This window comes from Dermacentor andersoni, chromosome 1 (genome assembly GCF_023375885.2).
Source record: "Dermacentor andersoni chromosome 1, qqDerAnde1_hic_scaffold, whole genome shotgun sequence".
NCBI classification, from domain to species: Eukaryota; Metazoa; Arthropoda; class Arachnida; order Ixodida; family Ixodidae; genus Dermacentor; species Dermacentor andersoni.
Window position 1 is genome coordinate 345,558,203 of NC_092814.1, and position 21,855 is coordinate 345,580,057.

The following is a 21,855-nucleotide window of genomic DNA, read 5'->3' on the forward strand; positions in this document are numbered from 1 at the left end:
TTGGAATTAAAAAAAAACATTGCAATAGTTTTACGCTATGGGCCCCAGGAAACTTGCAGGCGCAAGTTGGAATCTGCTAATGCAAGCCGAGGGTAATTGCATAATTGGTGATCGCTACAAAAGGCATTCGTCCTGCAGTTGACATAAACTAGGCTGTTGCTGATAATGATGATCGCAATGTTAGTAAGGGTCTCTGTAAGTTTCATTCCTTTGTCGTTTTCTTTACTGACAGCGTCTGTTTATATTCTTGGAATAAAAAATGTTTTAAGCAACGTTTCAAGCACAACGGCAAATATTGTGTTAGAATTGGTGTCGCTAACAAGCAGAAATAATTACAGGTGCAGAAACGTTGATACATCATAGCTAACTACGTGGCTTTGGGCGTGCATCCAGCCACACGTTTTTATCGTGTTGGCCGTTACGAAAAGCCTATTTAGTCGTGGAGGTCACAGTCCTCGCCGCTGTCAACTGCACAGCCGGCCTTCCGTTAACTCCCAAAGAATTCAAATGAGGCGTAATGGGTCTCTTCGTTGAAGAGAAGCTCTGCGTCACTTAGCTCCTGTTTCAGACTGGATTCTCCGCACAGTTTGATTCCAGGAGAAAATCGTACATCGGGTCGCATGCACGCACGGGCTCGAAGTCATTCCTAATTTCACGTGATGTCTGGCCCTCATTCTTGTCACGCTGTCGGTGCCTGCACAATATCGACTTTACAACACTGTACAAAAACAATGCTCTAAAGCACAGCGAATGAAATCACGGACGAGAGCTACTCAATGCGGTAAAGACTTGCATGCAACGGCGTAAAAACCACCTTAATTAAGCGCTATATGCGGTAAAATAGGGGAAATTCTGGGACCATGGGATGGCCAGACGCTGGTAGCGCGTATAGCAGCTATCATCGGTGACTCGGCGCTGCAGTCTTCCGAAAATTTTGAGCTTGTGGGCATTTCATGTGGTGCTTTGCTATTTCTTAGTTTTGCTTAAAAGACAATAAGGGTCCCCTTATTGTGAGATCGGCGCACACTCGGTATTTTACAGTAGACACGAAGAGAAGTTGAAGAGGCAAATCCTTGTGAAAGGTTTCTGTATTACATGGCGTCACATTATATTTGTAACATTCCCAGGCTTTTATTACAATTATCTCATAAATAAAAATTAGAGCACCGTCACGGCAGACTGACTCTTCTTTGAAGCGCTTTGAATGCCAGCCTCCCCTGCTATATGGTAGAAATCAGATGAGGAGTCCCCAAGCAGTTTTTGTACGGAATCGAACTCTCGGACTCTGCCATCTTCAAGAACAAGGACCCTGCATGAAAATAGAAAGATAGCGAAAACAGTAAGGGCATGAAATGGCAGCATGAACTCCGAATTTATGCCATACACGATCTTAATGAACATGTAAAATCGACACAAGTAATTGATTGTTTTAATTTTTCTGTTGTCACCTATTTCAAACAGCTGATAGAAGAGAGAACGCTAGATAGTGGCAACTGGGGCCGGCTCGCACGCGTTAAACAAAATAGAGTTACAGGACCTGGGGCACAACGAACAGAAGAAAACGGACGAAGCGCTGTTCAGCGCTTGGTCAGTTTCCTGCCGGTTGGCCTTGCCCTTGCACGCTTACTGTGTTTAAAGAGAAAATGATTATATCCTGTAGATCAGGCGAAACTAGGCACGAGACTAGGGGCGAAAGCAGACGTGTTAATTAAATTATGGGGTTTTACGTGCCAAATGCACTTGCTGATTAGGAGGCACGCCATAGCGAGGTACTTCGGAAATTTCGACCACCTGGGGTTCTTTAACGCGCGCTTAAATCCATGTACACCGGTGTTTTCGTCCCCATCTAAATGCGGCCGCCGCGGCCGCGATTCGATACCGTGCCCAGGCGCTCAGCTACCCAACACCATAGCCACTGAGAAAGCATGGCGGGTGAAAGCAGACGTGTTTTCCGTGCAAGACACCGTTATAAGGTATAGTGCACTATGCGCGGTTTCATTCGTTCCGCACACGCTCTTTACTGTTTCTTTCCGCAGCCGGGAAAAAAATAATTCTGAGGTTTTAGGAGCCAGAACCCCGATCTGATTATTGGGAACACCGTAGTGGTGCACTCAGGTATAATTTTGATTACCTAGAATTCATTAGGGAGTACTTAAATCTAAGTAGACAAGTGTTTTTGCATTTTTACCCCATCGAGATGCGGCCACCACAGCCGGTATTGAACCCGTAACTTCGAGCTGAGCAGTATAGCGCCATAGGCACTGAGTATCCCGGCAGTTCAAGAAGGAAAACAAGAAAGCTAACAAACCGAGAGGGCTCTCAGCCAGAAATGGGCTGAATGAAAGACAATGAGAAGATTTAGAGAGCGCTCGAACGTGTGCTGAACTCTACGCTCATGCTTCTCTCCGATTTTGAAACACCACTTCTCTGTATAGAGGTGCTTGCCATACTGCAGCCGCCTAATGCTTATTTTCTGAAATATTTGCGATATAGCATGCCCATGCGGTTCAACGCTGGTATTCGTGCCTCACAGAATATCCGACGCCAAGCCTTTTACATGCTTCCGGTTACCTGATGCAGTACGCTGCAGCAGCAGCAACGATGACCATCGCCAAAGATGACCCACTGACTACATATAATATACCTTTCGAGGCCCCAGGGCGCACATAAGCCGCAGAATATAGGTTCTTGAGAAATATCTAGCTCACTTGCTAGACCAGAGTGCGTAGGCTACTTTTTTCATAGAGGTTAGGGCGAGCTATCATTCTGTCACTGAGCTGCTTGCCCGCAACAAAAACGCCGTCTCACATATAGCGCCTGAAAATGCTTACTGTGTACCTTGCGTGCACTTCCAGGAATTGCAAAGCGGGCCACTTTATTCACTGTGGCTCACAAGCAGATCCATCGTGGCTCTTACGTATTTCGTACACTAAGCGAATTCATGTGTGTGTGCATTGCCGGTTTGGTCTGTGAACTGCAACTGGCCCATTGGTTGTCCCATATCGGCGATTCATTATGAAGTTCAGTACTTAAAACATCACGACATCAACGGAAACAAATTAAAAAAGAACGCTGCTCTTCGCACCGTTGTAAAATTTATATTCGAAATGTAACGCCATCAAAATGGGCAATATTCTAGAAGTCAGCCTTTCAAAGTGTTCAAAGTTTTAGACGGGGGAACGACAACTTATGCGTGTTACAAATCAACGAATTTTTTTATTTCGTTGCTGGGAGAGGACCTGATATGATCTTTCAGCAGGTACTGTGACCCCATGGCATTGTTAATCCCGGCCACGGCGGCCGCATCTCGATGAGGGCGAAATGCGAAAACACCCGTGTACTTACAATTAAGGTTCATGTTCAAGAACCCCAGGTGGTCCAAATTTTCGGAGTCCCCCACTACGGCGTGCTTCATAATCAGATCGTGGTTTTGGCACGTAAAACCCCATAATTCAATTTTAACTGAGGCATTGTTCATAAGCCCCTCTCCGACTCTGCCCGATGTCTCTGCGCTAGAGTGTCGACATTGCTCATGGCGTTATTAAGAATTGACAGTGCGAGACAGCTTCTCCTTCTGGCACGTAATACACAATAACTCATGGGAATCGCAGCTCTCCAGCTATTGCTTACACAGCCAAGATCGGTCATTACAATTACCAGCACATCTTTCATGCCCGATACGACACAAACTCCTGTATCGGCTGTGGGTCGTAGTATCCTTGACTAACTCATACAGCTATCGCATTGATAGCTAGCTGTATGAGTTACTATCTGACCCACCAATGCTTGCTCAATTCCATTGGCAAGAAACCATCGATGGTCTCCTCCGCCACTGTTTACTCTTCGACAAACAACGCCATACTCTCCAGTGTGTATTGAGTGAACTGCACAATTGGCCTTTTGCAAAAAACAAAGGTCCTGTGTGCCTGACATCGCATCTAATGAGCACAGAAAGCCACACGAGCTCTTCTGCAGTACCTGATGGCGATATACTTGAGCACGCGACGGTATAGATGCCCTCCTCCTTGTACGATGTCTGTAATGGTTCAGACTGTTGTCTTCTCTTTCTTTCGTTCAGTCCCGCTCCCGAAGTGTAAAGTGTCAAACTGGAGAAAGTGTAGTCAACCTCACTGCGTTACCTTTCTCGCATGTCTCTCTTTTCAGCTCTATTAGCAACAACCTTCAAAGCTCGCATTTTATGCGTCTGTCTTACGTGCGTGAATGATTTCCAGTGACCACTATTATTTGCTGTGCGCATTGGCACCAGGAACTTTTTTGAGGATTGGCTCTTGCTTCAGAGGTCGAGGCCAAAGTGGCCAGCCCCTGGCATTGAGCGAGTTCTCGAACATTTCCACAACACCGAAGTGGACCTTTGTAATTAGCTGTGCTGCACAATTGTACATCTAGCATTCTTCTAATCTGCTTCATCACACATCCCGTTCTCTTTCCTGTTCTTTGTTTTGCTCGTCTAGAGTAACATATTGAAGCACAGCAGCTCAGGTCCACCTCTCAGAATTATTTTAAATAAAATCTCCCTGTCACTCTATATTGCTTTTGTTCTAAGAAATCAAGGAAAATTAAGACAAGAATGCTGCGTTGTGGCGCACTAGTACAGGTACGGGTCGGCGAAAGCCGCACTGTATATACCCACGTATTATAGTCTCCATATGCACGACTTAGCTTCGGGGCTCGTGTTTTCCGAATTCGGAAATTATACGTGATACTGCATGTGCAGCCTTCAGTTAATTCCCGAACGCGGCTTGTGCTCGCTCTGGCAATGGCTGTTTACTTTTGACGTCTTAATGCTTTCCGTAGGCTCTTGTGAGGAGCACTGTCGTATCTGTACATCAATGCTCAAGTAGTGCATCTGTCGCATTCGCTGTGTGTTGCATTTGCTGCTTCCACCTTTATCCCCGTCCGCCGAGACCACTCAAAAGATTATCTTTCTCATGGAAGCGTCACCTAGTTCCCTTCTCGATGAAATTTCTCTAATCCGCGCTTCACAGTGTAGCATTTAGACCCTCGTGACCAGACTTGCGGTTCGCGTTGATGCGGTAGAGATTGTTCAGTCGACTCAGTCAAGCGAAACCAATCTAATCCCTTCGCTTCCGTCCGTGCGGCGCTTTGCCTCTCCTCGTGCTCCACAGCGTGTTTTCGTGCTTCGTTTACCGTGTTCCATGGTGTAAGAAAATCACTATAAATTCTCTACAGACATCGCGTTCAAAGTATCTGGTTTACTTTGCTGACTAAAGGCTTCTGCATTAGACTCAATAAAAAGGATTTTAAAGGCGGACTTAAGTGAAAGTCTAGCCACATCTTCCACCCGACCTCACAGAAAATTTAGATCACGCATAAAATTGCCCACTGCGTTCAGACTTACTTTTTGTGCCTTTCGTTGTCGCAGCGACAGATAAAAATTACATCATGATGCTCCGAAAAACTTGGAGTATCAATTAATAAAGACCACTCGGAGCATGCTCACTGACTTTGTCGTAGCAGCGTACAATAGTTCGCGTTTTGAATTTATTACCAATTTTCACCTAAACTCTGACACAAAATTTCACGTCCTTGTCATCTACTTAGGCTTTGCAGAGGCATTCAATTTTGTTTCCCGTCAGCGAAGTTTGGCGAAACTCTCATGCCTCAGTGTGGAACCCCGTGGACACATTGTTTTGTTTTGGATAGCTCACAGTATGCAGCTGTTGGAACTCATCTCTTAGCCTGTACCAACTTGATGCCCGGAGTTCCACAAGGATCCGTTCTCACTCCCCTTCTTTTTTTTCCATTTTCGTAAATGACCTTCCTAACGACATTTCCTAGTCTATCTGACTCTTTGCAAACGAAGGCGTAATTTATCTTCGCATTACAGGCCATACCGACCAAGCAATGCTGCAAGAAAACCTGGCGTTCGAGTTCTCTAACGAAACTTAATCTTTCCAGGTTTAACTTAAGGCGGTTTTTCGTAAACGCTCTAACAAGTATTACCCGTACGCTTTATCATCGACAACCATATTCAGCGCTGAATCATTTCGGTACCTCGGTGCCTATCAATAGCAACTCGATTTGGTTCGATTACATCACGAAACTGGCTGTTCACATGGCTATGCCAGGCTATGCAAGTCACATGGCTATGCCAGGCGTATCCTTGCACTTGCCCTTCATCTACACAAAATCAAGCGTACAAAGTGTTTATTCGAAGTAAATTGGAGTGCGCATCACTCATATGAAGACGTCAGCAAGCTTGCCTAAATAACCCAATAGAATCGATACAATATCGCGCGACAGATTCATCTCTTCCCAGGTACAGCCTTCAATCCTGTGTCAGGGCTATCAAATCATCCCTATAGGACTCCTACCGTTAGAAATCCATTACGAAATTGCCCAGCTCTTCCTTTTCCAGCTGCTATACTATAACGTCCCACAACTACTACATGGGAAAACGTATCCCACCGACCCGCAGCTCTCGTCACCTTTTAACTCTTGCAGCACCAAGCGCTTTTCGATGTCCTTTTCAGTTCTGTTTTCAATAAATCCACTGCCTGAACTTTTGGGAGATACCTGTCACCGTGTCTTTGTTGTCTTCGTTGTTTACTGTTGACTGTTGAGCGAGAGCACAAAATTAAAGGTTGCAGTTTGAATTGAAGAACGTTTATTGTATAAGGAAATTGTTGTGGAAGCAGGTGGGTGGGACCCCTATTACAAGGCTCCACTTTCCTCAGCAGCCCGCCGTGCTTCACCGAGGAGTGCCTCTTGGGCCTCCTTTTCCTCGCTAGCGAGCCAGGTCTCCCAATGCTGTGTTCTGAATTTTCGCACCGTAATGTGGGGCGTATCAATTTTGGGTGGCCTGAGCTCGCATTCCCACGTAATGTGGGCGAGAGTTGGCTGGCCTCCGCGCCACGTATGCGGTAGGGTGGAAGGCATGTTTTCACCGTAGTTGCGGGTATGCATTTCTCTGCAGGCAGCACCACTCATGCGCTTCCCTTACACCTAACTGAAGGTTTTTTTGTTTTTTTTTTTGGGGGGGGGGGGCTACAGCGCTGTCTGGTGTTTTAGAATATACCGGGGTGTGTAGGGCACCTGAGACGAGAGGATAGTGTGTGGACAGGGATTGCTTTGCAGGGGCGTGACGCATCAAGAGAGCAGTGTGGTGAGATACAGGGAGGCTTCGTTGGAAAGGTCTCATAGACCCCCACGTAGCATACTTTCTGACGTCGCCTTTCCTTTCTCCCGCGCTCCTGCCATGTAGATTACACACGTTCCCAACCCCCTACCCCCCCCCTCCCCACCGGAGGCGGGGTGAAAGAAAGAAGAAGAAAGTGCAAAACGAAGAAAGAAGAGGCAAATAAATCTTAACTTTATTAAGTATCCCTAAGTTTACCTTTCTTGACCGGTTATTCTTTATGCTAGAAATGTAGGAGCCAAGAATAGGGACGCGACACTCAGCAAGTACGTGTACATAGATAGGGAAAACATAGAGCGGCATAGTCAGACACAAAATAAATCGACACTGCATTGTATCGTTCATGAATACAGTGTAGAAGTCCTCATTGCTTATGAAGATGGAAGGCGCAACATCAGATTCGCACTGTCGCCGCATGTCATCTCTGTTGCTTTGCTTTCCTTTATACCCACGGCTGTCCAATGTGATGTATCACAGTGAGCCAAGTAATTCCCACAGTTGAACTCGCCACCGTACGTATGGCTAGTGTTGCATATTTTGCATATAATTTCATACCTGTACATCTATCATTTCTATTCTACATCCTTCCAGTTCTAAAGTGAAGCTGCTTGTGGGACTAGGGCTCTTGAAAACGTTACAGGCGTCTTTTCCGTGTATCGTTAGAGAACGTATCATCAATCATACATAAATTTAGAAGAGATTGGGGCAGGGGGGGGCGCATAATATCGGTGATGTGCGGTCAAATTTTGAAGTGCATGGCTTGATTATGCGGCAAATGAAAATGGTTGAACTCTAATTTCTAACTCTAATTTATAGGCGTTATATTAGGGCTTGGAAAGTTCCCCGCTCGCCTGGGCCAAGCAACGGAGACAACAATAATATATTTCTTGAAAGCAGGGTCTATTTTATAAATGACGGGGAAAGACAGTTTCGAGAGTAAAGCTTAATTAGGAACTTAAGAAATATTTACAAATTATCGTTGTCTTCCTCTTTAGCGGCGTAATGTGAAGGGCGTACTTTGTTTTCCTCATGTGCTGGGAGAAGCAAACATGGCACCGAAATTTAATTTGCCTGAGAATGGGGCAAATTGCGTGGGTGGTCTATGATAAAAGTTTAATCTGTGCAGGTTAATTGCAGCTTTTATAAAGAAGACTTACACAAGTATTTGGGAGTGTACGAACCCAAGTTTACAAGCCGTGTACAAAGACTACCAATGCGCTGAGAAAAAATCTACTTCCCCAAAAGTTGCTGTTTGGGTGAATAGGAGGCAGCTGGTGTTTGTTATATGCGGGCAAGTTTCAAAAGCGCGAGTTGGTTATGGCTTCACCGAAAAAAGTCCACACGCAAGGGCATAACATGTGGACAAGCGTGTCCACACCAAAGCCAAACAAAGCCTTATAAGGCCGTCATTTTGCGCAAGACTTTCCGCTGTACTGGGTGAACAGAACGCTACACCACGTTAACATTCCACGAAAAGGAAGTTGGGGGGGGGGGGGAGGGGGGTAATGTGTGGCGATAGCATAACTTTTCAAGCGAAATGCCAGCTAGGTCAATAATTACAGAATATTCGTTTGATGCTATTTTAAGGGACTGCCTACCCGCTGTCTTCGGAGAACACAGGCTGGCAACTACTTCAGCTTTGGTGGAAATTGGGCGCACTCTATGTCTGATGTGCCTGTGAAGTTTGTTTTGTAGACGTGGCTTCACTACGGCACTATAGAAGCGTTACACCCACATATGCGGGCAACGTTTAATGTGTGCTATTTGCTTGCAGGCAACTTAAATGTTCATTGCAACTATTTAAACTAAACAGCCTCGCTTGAAATTTAGCTGTGGTTTCGAAAGCTCGCATATGTCTGCTGTTCTTTTTCTCGTGTTCTTTTTTTTTTTTGGCAGCGACGAGCGAGCGTCCCCTGCGTCGTCAATCAGCGTCGTATCAAAGAGCAAGGCGGTGAAATGTGCGAGAATATGCGCGTGCAGGCAATTAACAGTCCAGCGCAAGTGGCATCTGAGAGTCATTTAAGTTATTTTATACGAGACCCCACTGCATAGGAAATGTCCTCTGACAGACTGTCCCGAGTATGTGTGTGCCGGCCAGCGTGTTCAATTACGTTTTCCCTGCCGCTGTCTCCCAAGGTCGTCCCAATTTAACGTTGCACAATCTCCCCGTCGTCCTACTTTGTTCGACAAGAAAGCAATCCCTGAGAAGCAGGAACGCTAAACCATGGGAAAGATGGCACAGAAAGCTTATTCTAAAGAACAATTACGCGATCGCAGGTGTGTGTTTGTCGCAGCTTTGTTAATTAGGCCGCGTTTGCTGTTTCAATCGGTAATTTAGAGAACAGAGCCTGCCATATCTCCGTAAGGGTAGAGCATATGAGGCTACACGCCAGCTGATTCATTACTTGAGTGCTGTCCTGTGTTTTAGCTATTCGGCAAGACGTCAGCAGTAGCAGCAGCCGCGGTCAGCCAAGTCCATGACGGTTCGACAAGGAAGCTGCAATATAAAAGCACACGACCAGTTCCTCGTAAGCTGCAATCGCACGGTTCTCGAACAGCGTGGTCACCGTTGCGCTGCGACCGAGGAAATGGCAGGTACGCGATGATTTCGGGTTCTTCAGTTTTCTTCTCGCTATCGCAAGGCTAGCGAGGCCGATCCGTAGAGTTAATTTCTGCGCCAGTTCCTAGGCCACTGCCCTACAAATAAAGTCCATTAGGTTTATGCGGATCACGATCCGTGATGTTATACGCAACGCCCACTGCGCATGAGCGCCTCTCCGTGGAGCGACAGGAGACATGCAGGAAGACCAAAGAAAAAGCATAGCGCCATCGCCGATCCGCTTTGGCACCGTCAGGTTGGCAGATAAAAAAATTAACCCTGTCTCGCTGGCATCTCTTTTATAACACTGTCTTCATCAAGAATTGCTAATAACAATGTTTCTTTTCCTTTAGATAATTGTCTACAGATTGTTTTGCTATGCTACCACTCCTTTCTGTGGTGCATGGGACGTCGAGGGTATATATAATAAATAAATGAATAAATAAGTAAATAAATAAATACATAGACAAAAGATATCGCTAATGTTTTCACCTAATCGTGAGATGGGACAAAGAAATGGCTGTGTATACTATTTATTTCTTGGCCTAACGAAGTACCAAGGGCGAAGTCGCATAGAAGTGAGCCGTCTGGTCGCTGCCACGTTCCAACGCAATGACGGTAAAGGCGCGTTTATAGACCTACGTTGTCGGGCGCACGGGCGAGCGTCGCTTGATGTCGGGTGCGTCTGAGCCCGTTGGCCGCGTCCGGTTACGTTGGCTGCACCAGTGCGTCAAACCATCAGTAGAACTATAGACGCCGTTGTTCTCGCCAACATGTCGTAACGTGTGCGCGCGCTCACGCTACGTAGGACTATATTTAGCCTTTAACAGCCGTAAGCCTCACCAACTACCGTTGTAGTTCACGGCACTCTACGGCACACATGCACAGTGGACATCATCATCATCATCATCATCATTATCAGCCAGGTTACGCCCACTGCAGGGCAAAGGCCTCTCCCATACTTTTCCAACTACCCCAGTTATGTACTAATTGTGGCCATCTCGTCCCTGCAAACTTCTTAATCTCATCCACCCACATAACTTTCTGCCGCCCCATGCTACGCTTCCCTTCCTTGGAATCCAGTCCGTAACCCTTAATGACCATCGCTTACCTTCCCTCCTCATTACATGTCCTGCCCATGCCGATTTCTTTTTCTTGATTTCAACTAAGATGTGATGTCATTAACTCGCGTTTCTTCCCTCACCCAATGTGTTCTTTTCTTATCCCTTAACGTTACACCCATCATTCTTCTTTGCTTAGCTCGTTGCGTCGTCCTCAATTTAAGTAGAACCCTTTTCGTAAGTCTCCAGGATTCTGCTCCGTACGTGAGTACTCGTAAGGCACAGCTGTTATACACTTTTCTCTTCAGGGATAATGGCAACCTGCTGTTCATGTGAAAAAAAGAAGTGAGGCGTGCAGACAGGACACAAGAGTAGAGAAGTGGACAACACGAGCGCCGGTGCAGACAGGACACAAGAGTAGAGAAGTGGACAACACGAACTCCTACACTTCTCTACTCTTGTGTCCTGTCTGCACGCCTCACTTCTTTTTTGCGTAATGAATCCTTACCAACTAACTCAGCTTTCTGTCGTTCTAATGCTGTTCATGATCTGAGAATGCCTGCCAAACGCACCCCAGCACATTCTTATTCTTCTGATTATTTCAGTCTCATGATCCGGATCTGCGGTCAGTATCTGTCCTAAGTAGATGTATTCCCTTACCATCACGCATCACGCAGCCACGTATCCCGTTAGCGTATCACGTATCATACAAAGCTAAAGCCGTCTCATTATTGAGCGGCAGCGCACTAGGTTCAAAGCGCTGTTCGTTGATGCGCGGCACGTTTGAAAGCACTGCGACGGGCAAGCGTGTGGTCGCGTGGATTTCTCAGGCTTTCAATATGATGTCGGACAAAATTATCGCATAGTAGATGAGAAGTTGGAAAGCACTGAATGAAACATTTCATAGAACATTTCACAACTTTTGCATTGGAAGTTCTTCCCTCAAGTTAGTGCTGACGAAACCAATTATTAATCCTGACTAATCCTGTATTTAGACGGAATAAAAAAAAATATGTTATGTGTCTCCATGCAGTAGTAGCCAATAACATGCCTATGTGCGGCCACGTCTTCCTTTATTGCATTGACGTTTTTTTTTTGTTTATTTCGTCTAGTATTGCATGGGTTGCTCTGTATAAGCGGCCTTCGGCCTAAGATAATGGCTGATTGAAGCCTGTGCTGCCCCTGTCTGTCTCTTCCATTATACTCTAAAAAATTGCGTTCGGTGGTTTCACGCGCCAAACTCACGATATTATGCTACCGTAGTGGGATATGTTGAATTAATTTTGACCAATGGACCGGGATCCTTAACGTGCACATAAATCAATGTACACGACCGTTATTGCATTTTTCCATCCTGCTTTTTCTTTCACTGTCTACTTACTATTTCTTTTAAAAAAATACAAACTGTTTAGTTAGCGTAATTGCGCACAATACACCTTGTGCTGTGTATACGTCTTTGGAACGCCCTATCTTTTTGTTGCTGTATACTTTGCTCTGTGAAACACTTAATAATTGTTTTTCTAGTGGCACGAGCATCGAGTGGCACCATTGTTTCTTGTGCAGTACGTCGGTTCCCTCCTGAGTCGACAGAGAGCGAAATTCAACATAAATCTGAAAAATATAGAACAAATAGTACAGTACAAAATCCATGCGTCTCATTATAGATATGACATGAGAGCATAAGTTTAGTTACATGTTGGTTACTGAAGTGCCTGGAATAATTAACAATAATTAGAAATCACTGATTACCGCACAGCAAAGCGCAGAATTGCAAACCTTAGAGACCTGCCACGTGAGCACGACTTTGGCGAGATTCCTCGAACCACGGAAGTAGAAAGCGGAACTAATGACATCACTAATGGTGCCGCACACGAGAAGGTGGTACGATATTTAACCGGCTATTTAATGCTAATTAATAGAACACAGTTGCCTAGTACAGACTGAACATCTGCCTAGCAGAGTGGATGTGACGTCACTTCCTCCTCTCTCGCTTCTGTCCCGGCGTTCACCTGCTGCCTTACTTGCTAGCTCACAACATTTACGCACGCGCTTGTTACATGTTCTGACGCCAGCACTGGAGAGGACACGTAAGGTGCATTTCGAGCGCTGCTCGCTAGGGGGCTACGCCCCGCCCGGTGGAATGCGCTGCGCTTCCTCCTCGCCCTCCCTCACTCCTCGCCCGCATATCATACCGGGGAAAAGACGTTCACTCGCTTAAACTAATGAACACCAACGCCGAGGTGTGTGTGCCAATAAGAGACACCTAAGTCAAGGATTAGCGTCGCCTATCATTTCTTTATGTTGATGGGCGAAGATTAGCGTTAGGTTATTATTTTTAAATATACGACCGCCATGTCAACCACAACCAATATCCTGTGAGTTACTCCACAAAAAAGGTGAAAGGTTCACTCTAAATTTAAGCTTATGCGGCTTTTCGCGTAAGTAACCGAATATTTTGATGACAAAGCCTCATTCCCAGCAGCAAAACTTAGGTGGCACTCAGCGCTATTTGTGATCCTAATTCGCGCGTTCATGCTGCTTTGCTAACACGTGCCCAACCCTTTCCATCCGTCAATGGCACGACGGTCATCACCATGTATCGCCAATGAACGTGTAGCAGCTTACGTGCACCGATGGACGCTGCCGCTTAAGAAATTAATGTTTAGCGCCGAAAGGCATGAAAGCGGGGGTTGGCGGATAGCCTACTGCGATTGATTTCATTGGAGGCAGAAAAAGACTTTATGCATGCAAGGCATAATCATCACCGTCGTAGTAATCATCATTATCTACTTCTGGTGCGCACTTACGCCTGCGTCTTGCCTGTTAGGTCATGTCTTACCTATCGCAGTCGAGGACCGTATGAATGCGATGTGCCACGGTGACAACAGTGCAGTCCGCGAATGCCTCCCTGATTGTGACCTGTATGAGGCGATCCGTGTCACCGTCCATCTGTGATGTGGCCTCGTCAAGCAACAGGATCTTGGACTTCCTTAGGAGGGCACGCGCCAGGCAGACAAGCTGCCGCTGACCCACGCTGCGAAAGACGCACCAAATTATATATATATATATATATATATATATATATATATATATATATATATATATATATATATATATACACGTATATATGCCATGTATGCCACAGCACTTTGTTTTCCCCGGAATCTCTTCCCTTCGGCAACTATTCTGCGGAATACGCGAAGCAGTCTTTACGTCAATGAAGTCGTAAATGTTTTTTTTTTCTATGTCGCTCAATGGTCTGAACTCCTTTCAGGATTTCATCACACTGTGGTCGCTAATTTTCACACAACTATAAATTATTTAATTAGTACATTCAGTTCTCGGCAGTCTAACATGGCCGCACTAAGCGTGGCGTTTGGAATGTCCTAATGAGACACCCAGTCACCTTTCGTACGGCCACCCAAACCCGAGATCAAAGCGACTTCACCACAGATCCGCTGCTTTCTAGGATTACAAAATTTTAATAATGTGCTTTCAGGCACAGGGATTACTACATTTTCGCTGAGAGAAGTGAAGTTTTCTTCATTTCGTAAGCTGTTGGGAAATTTCAAGTGAAGGACTGCTTTGTGACTGGGAATGAGACATGTCATAAGAAGCCAACAAACACTGACACCAAGGACAACATTGACGCCTTCAGGCAGCATATGTGGTTTTATTGACCAGTTGCCTTCACCCCCCCAAAAAAATGTCACGTTCTCGGGACGCCTGCGGCAAAAAGGGATGTTCGACGTCCACCGCCAAGGGCTGTGAGTGGTGGCGCTGGCTAACACTCCCAGGGTTCTACTAGGACACATAAATACCCGAGAAAGTGGATGGGGAAACAGCGCCGTGGTTGCTCAATTGGTAGAGAATCGCACGCGAAATGCGAAGGTTGTGGGTTCCGTTCCCACCTGCGGCAAGTCGTTTTTTCATCCACTTTCATTTCCATTAATTTATCGTTTCTTTATTTAATTTATTAAGCACAAGTGATTTCCCCTATGTTGTCCTTGGTGTCAGTGTTTGTTGGCTTCTTATGATATGACTAATAAAAATCGGGCCCCTCGGTTAATCCCCTTTCTTCTTGGGGATGAGACAGTTACACAGCGGGTAGGTATTGGATGGCTATGACGTCTACAATAAATATAGCAGGCGCGTTGGCATAATGTAACAACGTCAGTATTTGTTTCATGTGGCGGGCCTTAAATCGACTCCTCCTCCTTTTTCTAGATAAATGGAATGCCTCCTGTGTTTGTAAGAAACACGTTTTTTATCAATATAGCTTTCTTATTCTTTCTCTTTAGAGCAACATTGTATTGAATTCTGGGACTTCGCGTGTCAAAACCACGATTTGATCATGAGCCACGCCGTAGTAGGGGACTCCGGGCTTTTTATCCACCAGGGGATCTTTATGGTGTCCCCAAGGCACGGAAAAGGACGTTTTAACATTTGGACCCCATCGAAATGGAGCCGCCGCGGCCGGGATTTCATCCCACGGCCTCGTGCTTAGCAGCGCCACACCGCGGCCGCTATAAGCCACCGCGGCGCGCGTGTTTTAGAGCAGCATAATACGCCGTTGTAACAAATATAAAAATGTGGTATAAATTGTAACCCTGTTTATCAAGGACAGTGAAAAAGGGAAAAAAATGCAGATCGTTTTTTTTTCTTTTTGCGATCAGCAGGCATAGCCTTTTTGTCGTCCTGCACTGAGGACTTTCTACACCGCCATGGTGCCTCACTATAGTTATGGCGTTGCGCTGGTGCGCCCTATTGGTCGCACGTTCGCTTCTGGACGTTTTTGCCGCATTCCAATGGGAACGGAGTGTGGAAACGCTTGCGCACCCTGCATTTGGCCCACATTAAATAACGCGTCACTAAAAGAATTCCGAGCTATCCACTACGACTTCCATCAGAAGCAATTGTTGAGTTTCAGCGCATTAAGCACACATCTTAGTTTTAATTTTTTTAATTAAAACTTTGGAATAGATATCTCTTACGTAAAATTTTGTCCTGCACTTAACTTTATAAACGCACTAGAGCAAAATGCACGCCTTTCCCTATTCAGGGAACATCATTTTGATTGAAAGAGTAATGCTTTGCCTAAAACAGACTCGTGCTTAAACGTGGCGAGCAGTCGCAGAAATGTATCTCACTAAAGTCGCTAATGGCAAAAACTCGAGGAAGTTGGTGCAGCTATCTGTTCATCGGCACTGTGTACTTGTCTGAGTGTTTCACTGCAGTGTGGTGAAAGTGATATATACAATAAAGTGAGCATTCGTTAGCTATTACCACTAGGTAATAATCACATACTATCCCTTGGGTCTAAGCAAGTTAATGGGAAGAACATATCTAACGCTTAAAGCATCGGCAGATTGCAACAATGCGTAACAGGCAGCACCCTGTAGCATCAAATGTCGTAATTATTTTGCACCTTCCGTATAGAAATTCAGTGCGGTCCACCATTTCGCCGTGAGAAAATGGAAGCGAGCTATCAGCAATTGTCCTTAGGGTTTATCGGGCTGGATAGAAGCGAATTCAGAGGTGATTTTAAAACTGCAGTATACAACATCAAAATTGTGCGTGAGCCTGGGCCGAAGTTAAAGCTGTCCCTGTGATGTGGTATTTCGTTTACAGGCCGTGCAATTTCCTCTGCCACAGCAGCAACACAGCCTCCGAATTATAGCATTCATGCGAACCCGCAGTGATATGAAAGACTGCAGAATGATTCTGTTTTCTTGTATAAAGTTGCTATAAGTGTTGCTTGTACCCCGTTGAGATATTGCAATTAGCTACAAAAGGCGAAATATCCGGCGAAGAGCGATCGAAGGACACGCCGCTAGAATTGCACAACAAAGTCGGTGTAAGTCGAACTATACAGCCTAGTATCCCGTGCCCTTCTCTGTCTGTTCTTACGTATTGTCATATTGTCGTGACTACAAAGATATAGACATAACCAAAGGCTCGACTTAGCAGTTAACTCTTTATTGAGCGATCTTGGGCCTTGGAGGACAGGTAATACTCTGAGCAGAACCAAATAGAGAGCATGATCGTCGATCGTCGAACTCTGATTGATCGGACAAGCGTGTTGCGCACTTACAGACTCTATTAGGTTCCAGCGCAATCACTGGCGCTGGCGTATGCTCTAGAATGCAAACCACTGTTCCCTTTGCGTTTGCAGTCTCTTCAGACAAGGTTATATCACGATAGAATGCGCGACAACATTAAGGAAAGTTGCGATACATGCAGGCGCGAATTGGGCAGACCGATAGCTTTAACACTTGTTAGCAGGTGAAAAAGGGACACTGGTAAAAGGACCAACAATTTATGGATATTATTACACTTAACGCTAGCTAAGCACCACACTCGCACGTACAATATCCGTACAAAAACTAAAAGTTAGTTGAAGTTTGAATTTCGCAAGAACACAGAGCGCGTCGCGCTATATTTCCCGTGTAAACGAAAATGAACCACCTGGGAGTTTGTAACAGGTGATGGGCCCTAAAATCTCCCCGTCCTTGAATATTTACCCCGATATATACGAGCAATACCGCGGCATTCGCTCGTTTCATTTCGTTGGATGGCTGCGGGAGGTTTCAGGCGACATGACGCGATTTTACAGCGCTTCAAAATCTTGTTCTCCTGTGAAAAGTCCGCACAGGGAGTTTTAAAAAACTCCCCACGCCGAAACAGTTTCGTCACGTGGCGCATCCCATGAGGCTGTGAGCCGCGCTAGCGACCAGCCGCGTTCGGCGGAGTCAGCAGTACTCATCGCTGACAGTTTCTTTACATTTGTGAATTAGTGTTCCGTGACTGATTGCCGTCAATTTGCTTCCCGTATTCCCTTCCTGAAAGTGTTATAGGTGTGCCTGAAGCTCACTGTATCTCAGCTTCAAGTACGTTAGCTGTGATCACTTTGCTTACAACGATGAATGCATGAGCAATGTTTTCAATCGCGGAAAACCGCTTAGGTATACCTCGAAGCTGCTCATTGACTCGTGATGACGGCTCAGGTTTCTGACTGTGGTTTTGCGCTCCGTGACCGTTGCTTGTGTTTTTGAGTACGTGAAATGCGACTTTTGTGTCCTTGTGAGTACATTATGACAAGGTCCGGTGTAATGTTTGAAAGAACCGCGTAGCAATGGCAGCCAATGTTCGAGCGACGACGTCCGTGCTAGTCGCACATGAATGGCGTATTTCAATTTCGTTGCGGTGCTGTGTTTCCAATGAGAAAGTCTGGAGTGCAAGTAACTGTTTTATGCATCAGTGTACGGATATCTTCGCCCAAGAAAAACTGTAGGACGTAAGTACATGCTGTAAATAAAGCTTGTTACGGAGGGATGTGAATCCAATTTTCAACGCGCACGTCTGTTTTGATCATGTAGTTGCTTCCGATATTGCATTAACATTATGCTCTATCCCAGACACTGATTTAGAGCGTGCCTGCTGGCTACTAATGTGAGGATTCATTCGACAGATCAGCGATGTAGGTCCTCTTCACAACCGAGATACATTGCTTGGACGCTGAGCAAGTAGTGCGGTCAAAAAATGTATGACTACGCACTTTTAGGTGTTACGTCGGCTGCTGCGGTTGATGCTTACACGTAACAAATTCTTGCTGCGCTACCGCTATTTCGCACAAAGGTAATTTTGCCATGACACACACGCACTTACATTTTTCTTGCTTACTGTAACTAACGTGGGAGTCGCCCGCTGCGCGCTATCTCGAGCCTTACAGGACCTCAATAAAGTTTTTCAGCAATACAACGAACTCCCTTTACCACATGGTCTGGGAATGCAAAAAGAACCCGCCGACAATGCCTATCCAAGCAACAAGAGAAGACCAGTGGGTTGGACAGCTGACAATCCCAAAACCCGAGGGCCGACTTCAGTTGGTGAAAAAGCCCAAGCTATCATTAGACGGCCACGGCTACCTGGAATAGGGTGGCAGCCCGCCTTCGGCCATCAACAGCTTGGTCTCCGAAACAAAGTTTATTCACTCACAACCAACCAACCAGCTGTAACTAACGAACTACTTTTCGGCCGTGAACGTCGGCACTGTGCGAAGTCCCTTCAGCACTCACAGAATGACATACTAATTTAGAAAAATTACGCCATTGACTTCTTTCTCACTATTGTGAATTAACTGTTTTGTATTCATTAAGGTCATCTGTTAATTTCGGAGAGGAAAGTCACGTATATGACCGAGCATGAGTCGTAATTCTGAAAACAGCACAGCTCCTTGCTAGGCGGTTTCGAGGCACACATTATCGTGGCTAGATACATTGGCAGCGTTGCTTCTTGTGTGTCGCGTGTACGTTGGATGTTTTTCAGAGTTCTGCATTGGGCGTTTCTCAAATGTTTATGTATGTCATGATTCGCTTCGCTAAGCCACGCATCCGCGGAAGGTGTGCACCCAGAACATCGCAAGGATCGCCTGCTGCTGCTTGTGGTGAAATCTGGAATGCCGATAGCATCAGAGTTGCGAAGGTCGCTGAAGGCATCATGAAAGTTCTGCTTGTGGAGCCGCCATGTCTGCGAAAGTGACATCGGCGCCTATTGTAGCCGGTGAGAGAGCCTCTGAATCGGTGATGAGTGAGGTGCTCCCCAACTTAAAGCGGAGAGCTAGCGTGAACGTCCTTGGAAGAACGGAGGGCCGTAGTGCAGCCGAAACTCTTGCGTTTGGTCCAGTGAATTCCTTCGAAAGAGTCGTTGCGCAGCTGTCTTTGAAATGGGGAGGAGGCTCATGGACAGAGTAGGGGTTTGATGCTGGGGGGCCGACGCATGCTGACGATCAGCACGGGTGGACAAGGTGATGTGAGACGATAAGACGCACAATGACACGACGGCTCAAATGGCGAGAGCTGGTGAGACTGAGCGCTTGAGGTGCGTCATGAGGAAGAACGGCGGCCCGCAAGTCCACGTAAAAATTGGGGCCTCGAGGTGGCAGCCGGAGCCTGTAACCTTGTTGATACGGAAGTTGCTTTCCAGCTGGATCAACTAGATGTCCTGCATGTCGATGTAGAATTCCCGCACATCCTACAACCGGATCGGACATCCTACAACGTCTGCCGGACCGCGTGAGGCCACGTCATTCTCGCGTCAGTAGAGTCAGCGCGTTGACACTGGCATGCCTGGGCTCGGTCGTCTGGTGTCACCAAATTGTGGGAGGCGGCGCGAAGAGGTAGCCGCAGTGGCCATGGTTTGTTTAGATCGGCCAGCCATGATGCCCCGGGATCTCGGAAGCGGCCGATATTGCAGCCGCTCAGGTCGAGCGCCTTGCGCGTTCTATTCTCGCGGCACCTGTGCGTGAGCCGTCTTCTTCTTCACCGACTCTGGAGGTGTTAGTCGCGCCGCTAGAGCCTTAACACCAAAGGTCGTGGGTTCAACCATAAATGGTGGCACCATAAATTTTGGTCTCACAAAAGGTCGAGGGTTGTTTACATACCAAAGGTCGTGGGTTCGAGGGCCTTAATTAACTTTGCCTTTATTGCCACCAAAAGTCGTGGGTTCGAGTCCGCTAATTAAGTCTATCTTAATTACATGTCTTAATTACTTCACCTTTTCATCATCACCATCAGCCTGGTTACGCCCACTGCAGGGTAAAGGCCTCTCCCATACTTCTCAAATTACCCCGGTCATGTACTAATTGTGGCCATGTTGTGCCTGCAAAATTCTTAATCTCATCCGCCCATCTCACTTTCTGCCGCCCCCTGCTACGCTTCCCTTCCTATGAAATCCAGTCTGTAACCCTTAATGACCATCAGTTATCTTCTCTCCTCATTACATGTCCTGCCAATGGCCATTTCTTTTTCTTGATTTCAACTATGCCATTAACTCGCGTTTGTTCCCTCACCCAATCTGCTCTTTTCTTATCCCTTAACGTTACACCTATAATTCTTCTTTCCATAGCTCATTGCGTCGTCCTCAATTTAAGTAGAACCCTTTTCGTAAGCCTCCAGATTTCTGCCCCGTACGTCAGTACTGGTAGGACACAGCTGTTATACACTCTTCTCTTGAGGAATAATGGGAACCTGCTGTTCATGATCTAAGAATACCTGCCAAAGGCACTCCAGCCCATTCTTATTCTTCCGATTATTTCAGTCTCATGATCCGGATCCGCAGTCACTACCTGTCCTAAGTATATGTATTCCCTTACCACTTCCAGTGCCTCGCTGCCTATCGTAAACTGCTGTTCTCTGCCGAGACTGTTAAACATTACTTTAGTTTTCTGAAGATTAATTTTTAGACCCACCCTTCTGCTTTGCCTCTCCAGGTCAGTGAGCATGCATTGCAGTTGGTCCTCTGAGTTACTAAAAGGAAGGCAATAACAACAGCGAATCGCAAGTTACGCAAGTTAGGTATTCTCCATTAACTCTTATCCCCAATTCTTCCCACTCCAGGTCTCTGAACACCTCCTGTAAACACGCTGTGAATAGCATTGAAGAGATCGTATCTCCCTGCCTGACGCCTTTCTTTATTGGGATTTGTTGCTTTCTTTATGGAGGACTACGATGGCTGTGGAGCCGCTATAGATATCTTTCAGTATTTTTACATACGGCTCGTCTACACCATGATTCCGCAATGCCTCCATGACTGCTGAGGTTTCGACTGAATCAAACGCTTTCTCGTAATCAATGAAAGCTATATGTAAAGGTTGGTTATATTCCGCACATTTTTCTATCACCTGATTGATAGTGTGAATATGGTCTATTGTTGAGTAGCCTTTACGGAATCCTGTCTGGTCCTTTGGTTGCCAGAAGTCTAAGGTGTTCCTGGTTCTATTTGCAATCACCTTGGTAAATACTTTGTAGGCTGATCGGTCGATAATTTTTGAAGTCTTTGGCGTCCCCTTTCTTATGGATTAGAATTATGTTAGCGTTCTTCCAAGATTCCGGTACGCTCGAATTCATGAGGCATTGCGTAAACAGGGTGGCCAATTTTTCAAGAACAATCTGCCCACCACCCTTCAACAAATCTGCTGTTACCTGATCCTCCCCAGCTACCTTCCCCCTTTGCAT

At 46.0% G+C, this 21,855-nt stretch overlaps 1 protein-coding gene across 1 annotated transcript in view; it reads right to left on the reverse strand.

The window, feature by feature from the left end:
• Positions 1–564: 564 nt before the first annotated feature.
• Positions 565–21,855, reverse strand: part of LOC126516550 (ATP-binding cassette sub-family C member 3-like) — a 60,336-nt gene continuing 39,045 nt past the window's right edge. Inside the window, exons 7-8 of the mRNA XM_072289296.1 lie at positions 13,680–13,874; positions 565–694 (exon numbers count right to left, since the gene is read on the reverse strand). Of these exons, the coding sequence (XP_072145397.1) occupies positions 565–694; positions 13,680–13,874 (325 nt within the window). The remainder of the gene's footprint in view (positions 695–13,679; positions 13,875–21,855) is intronic.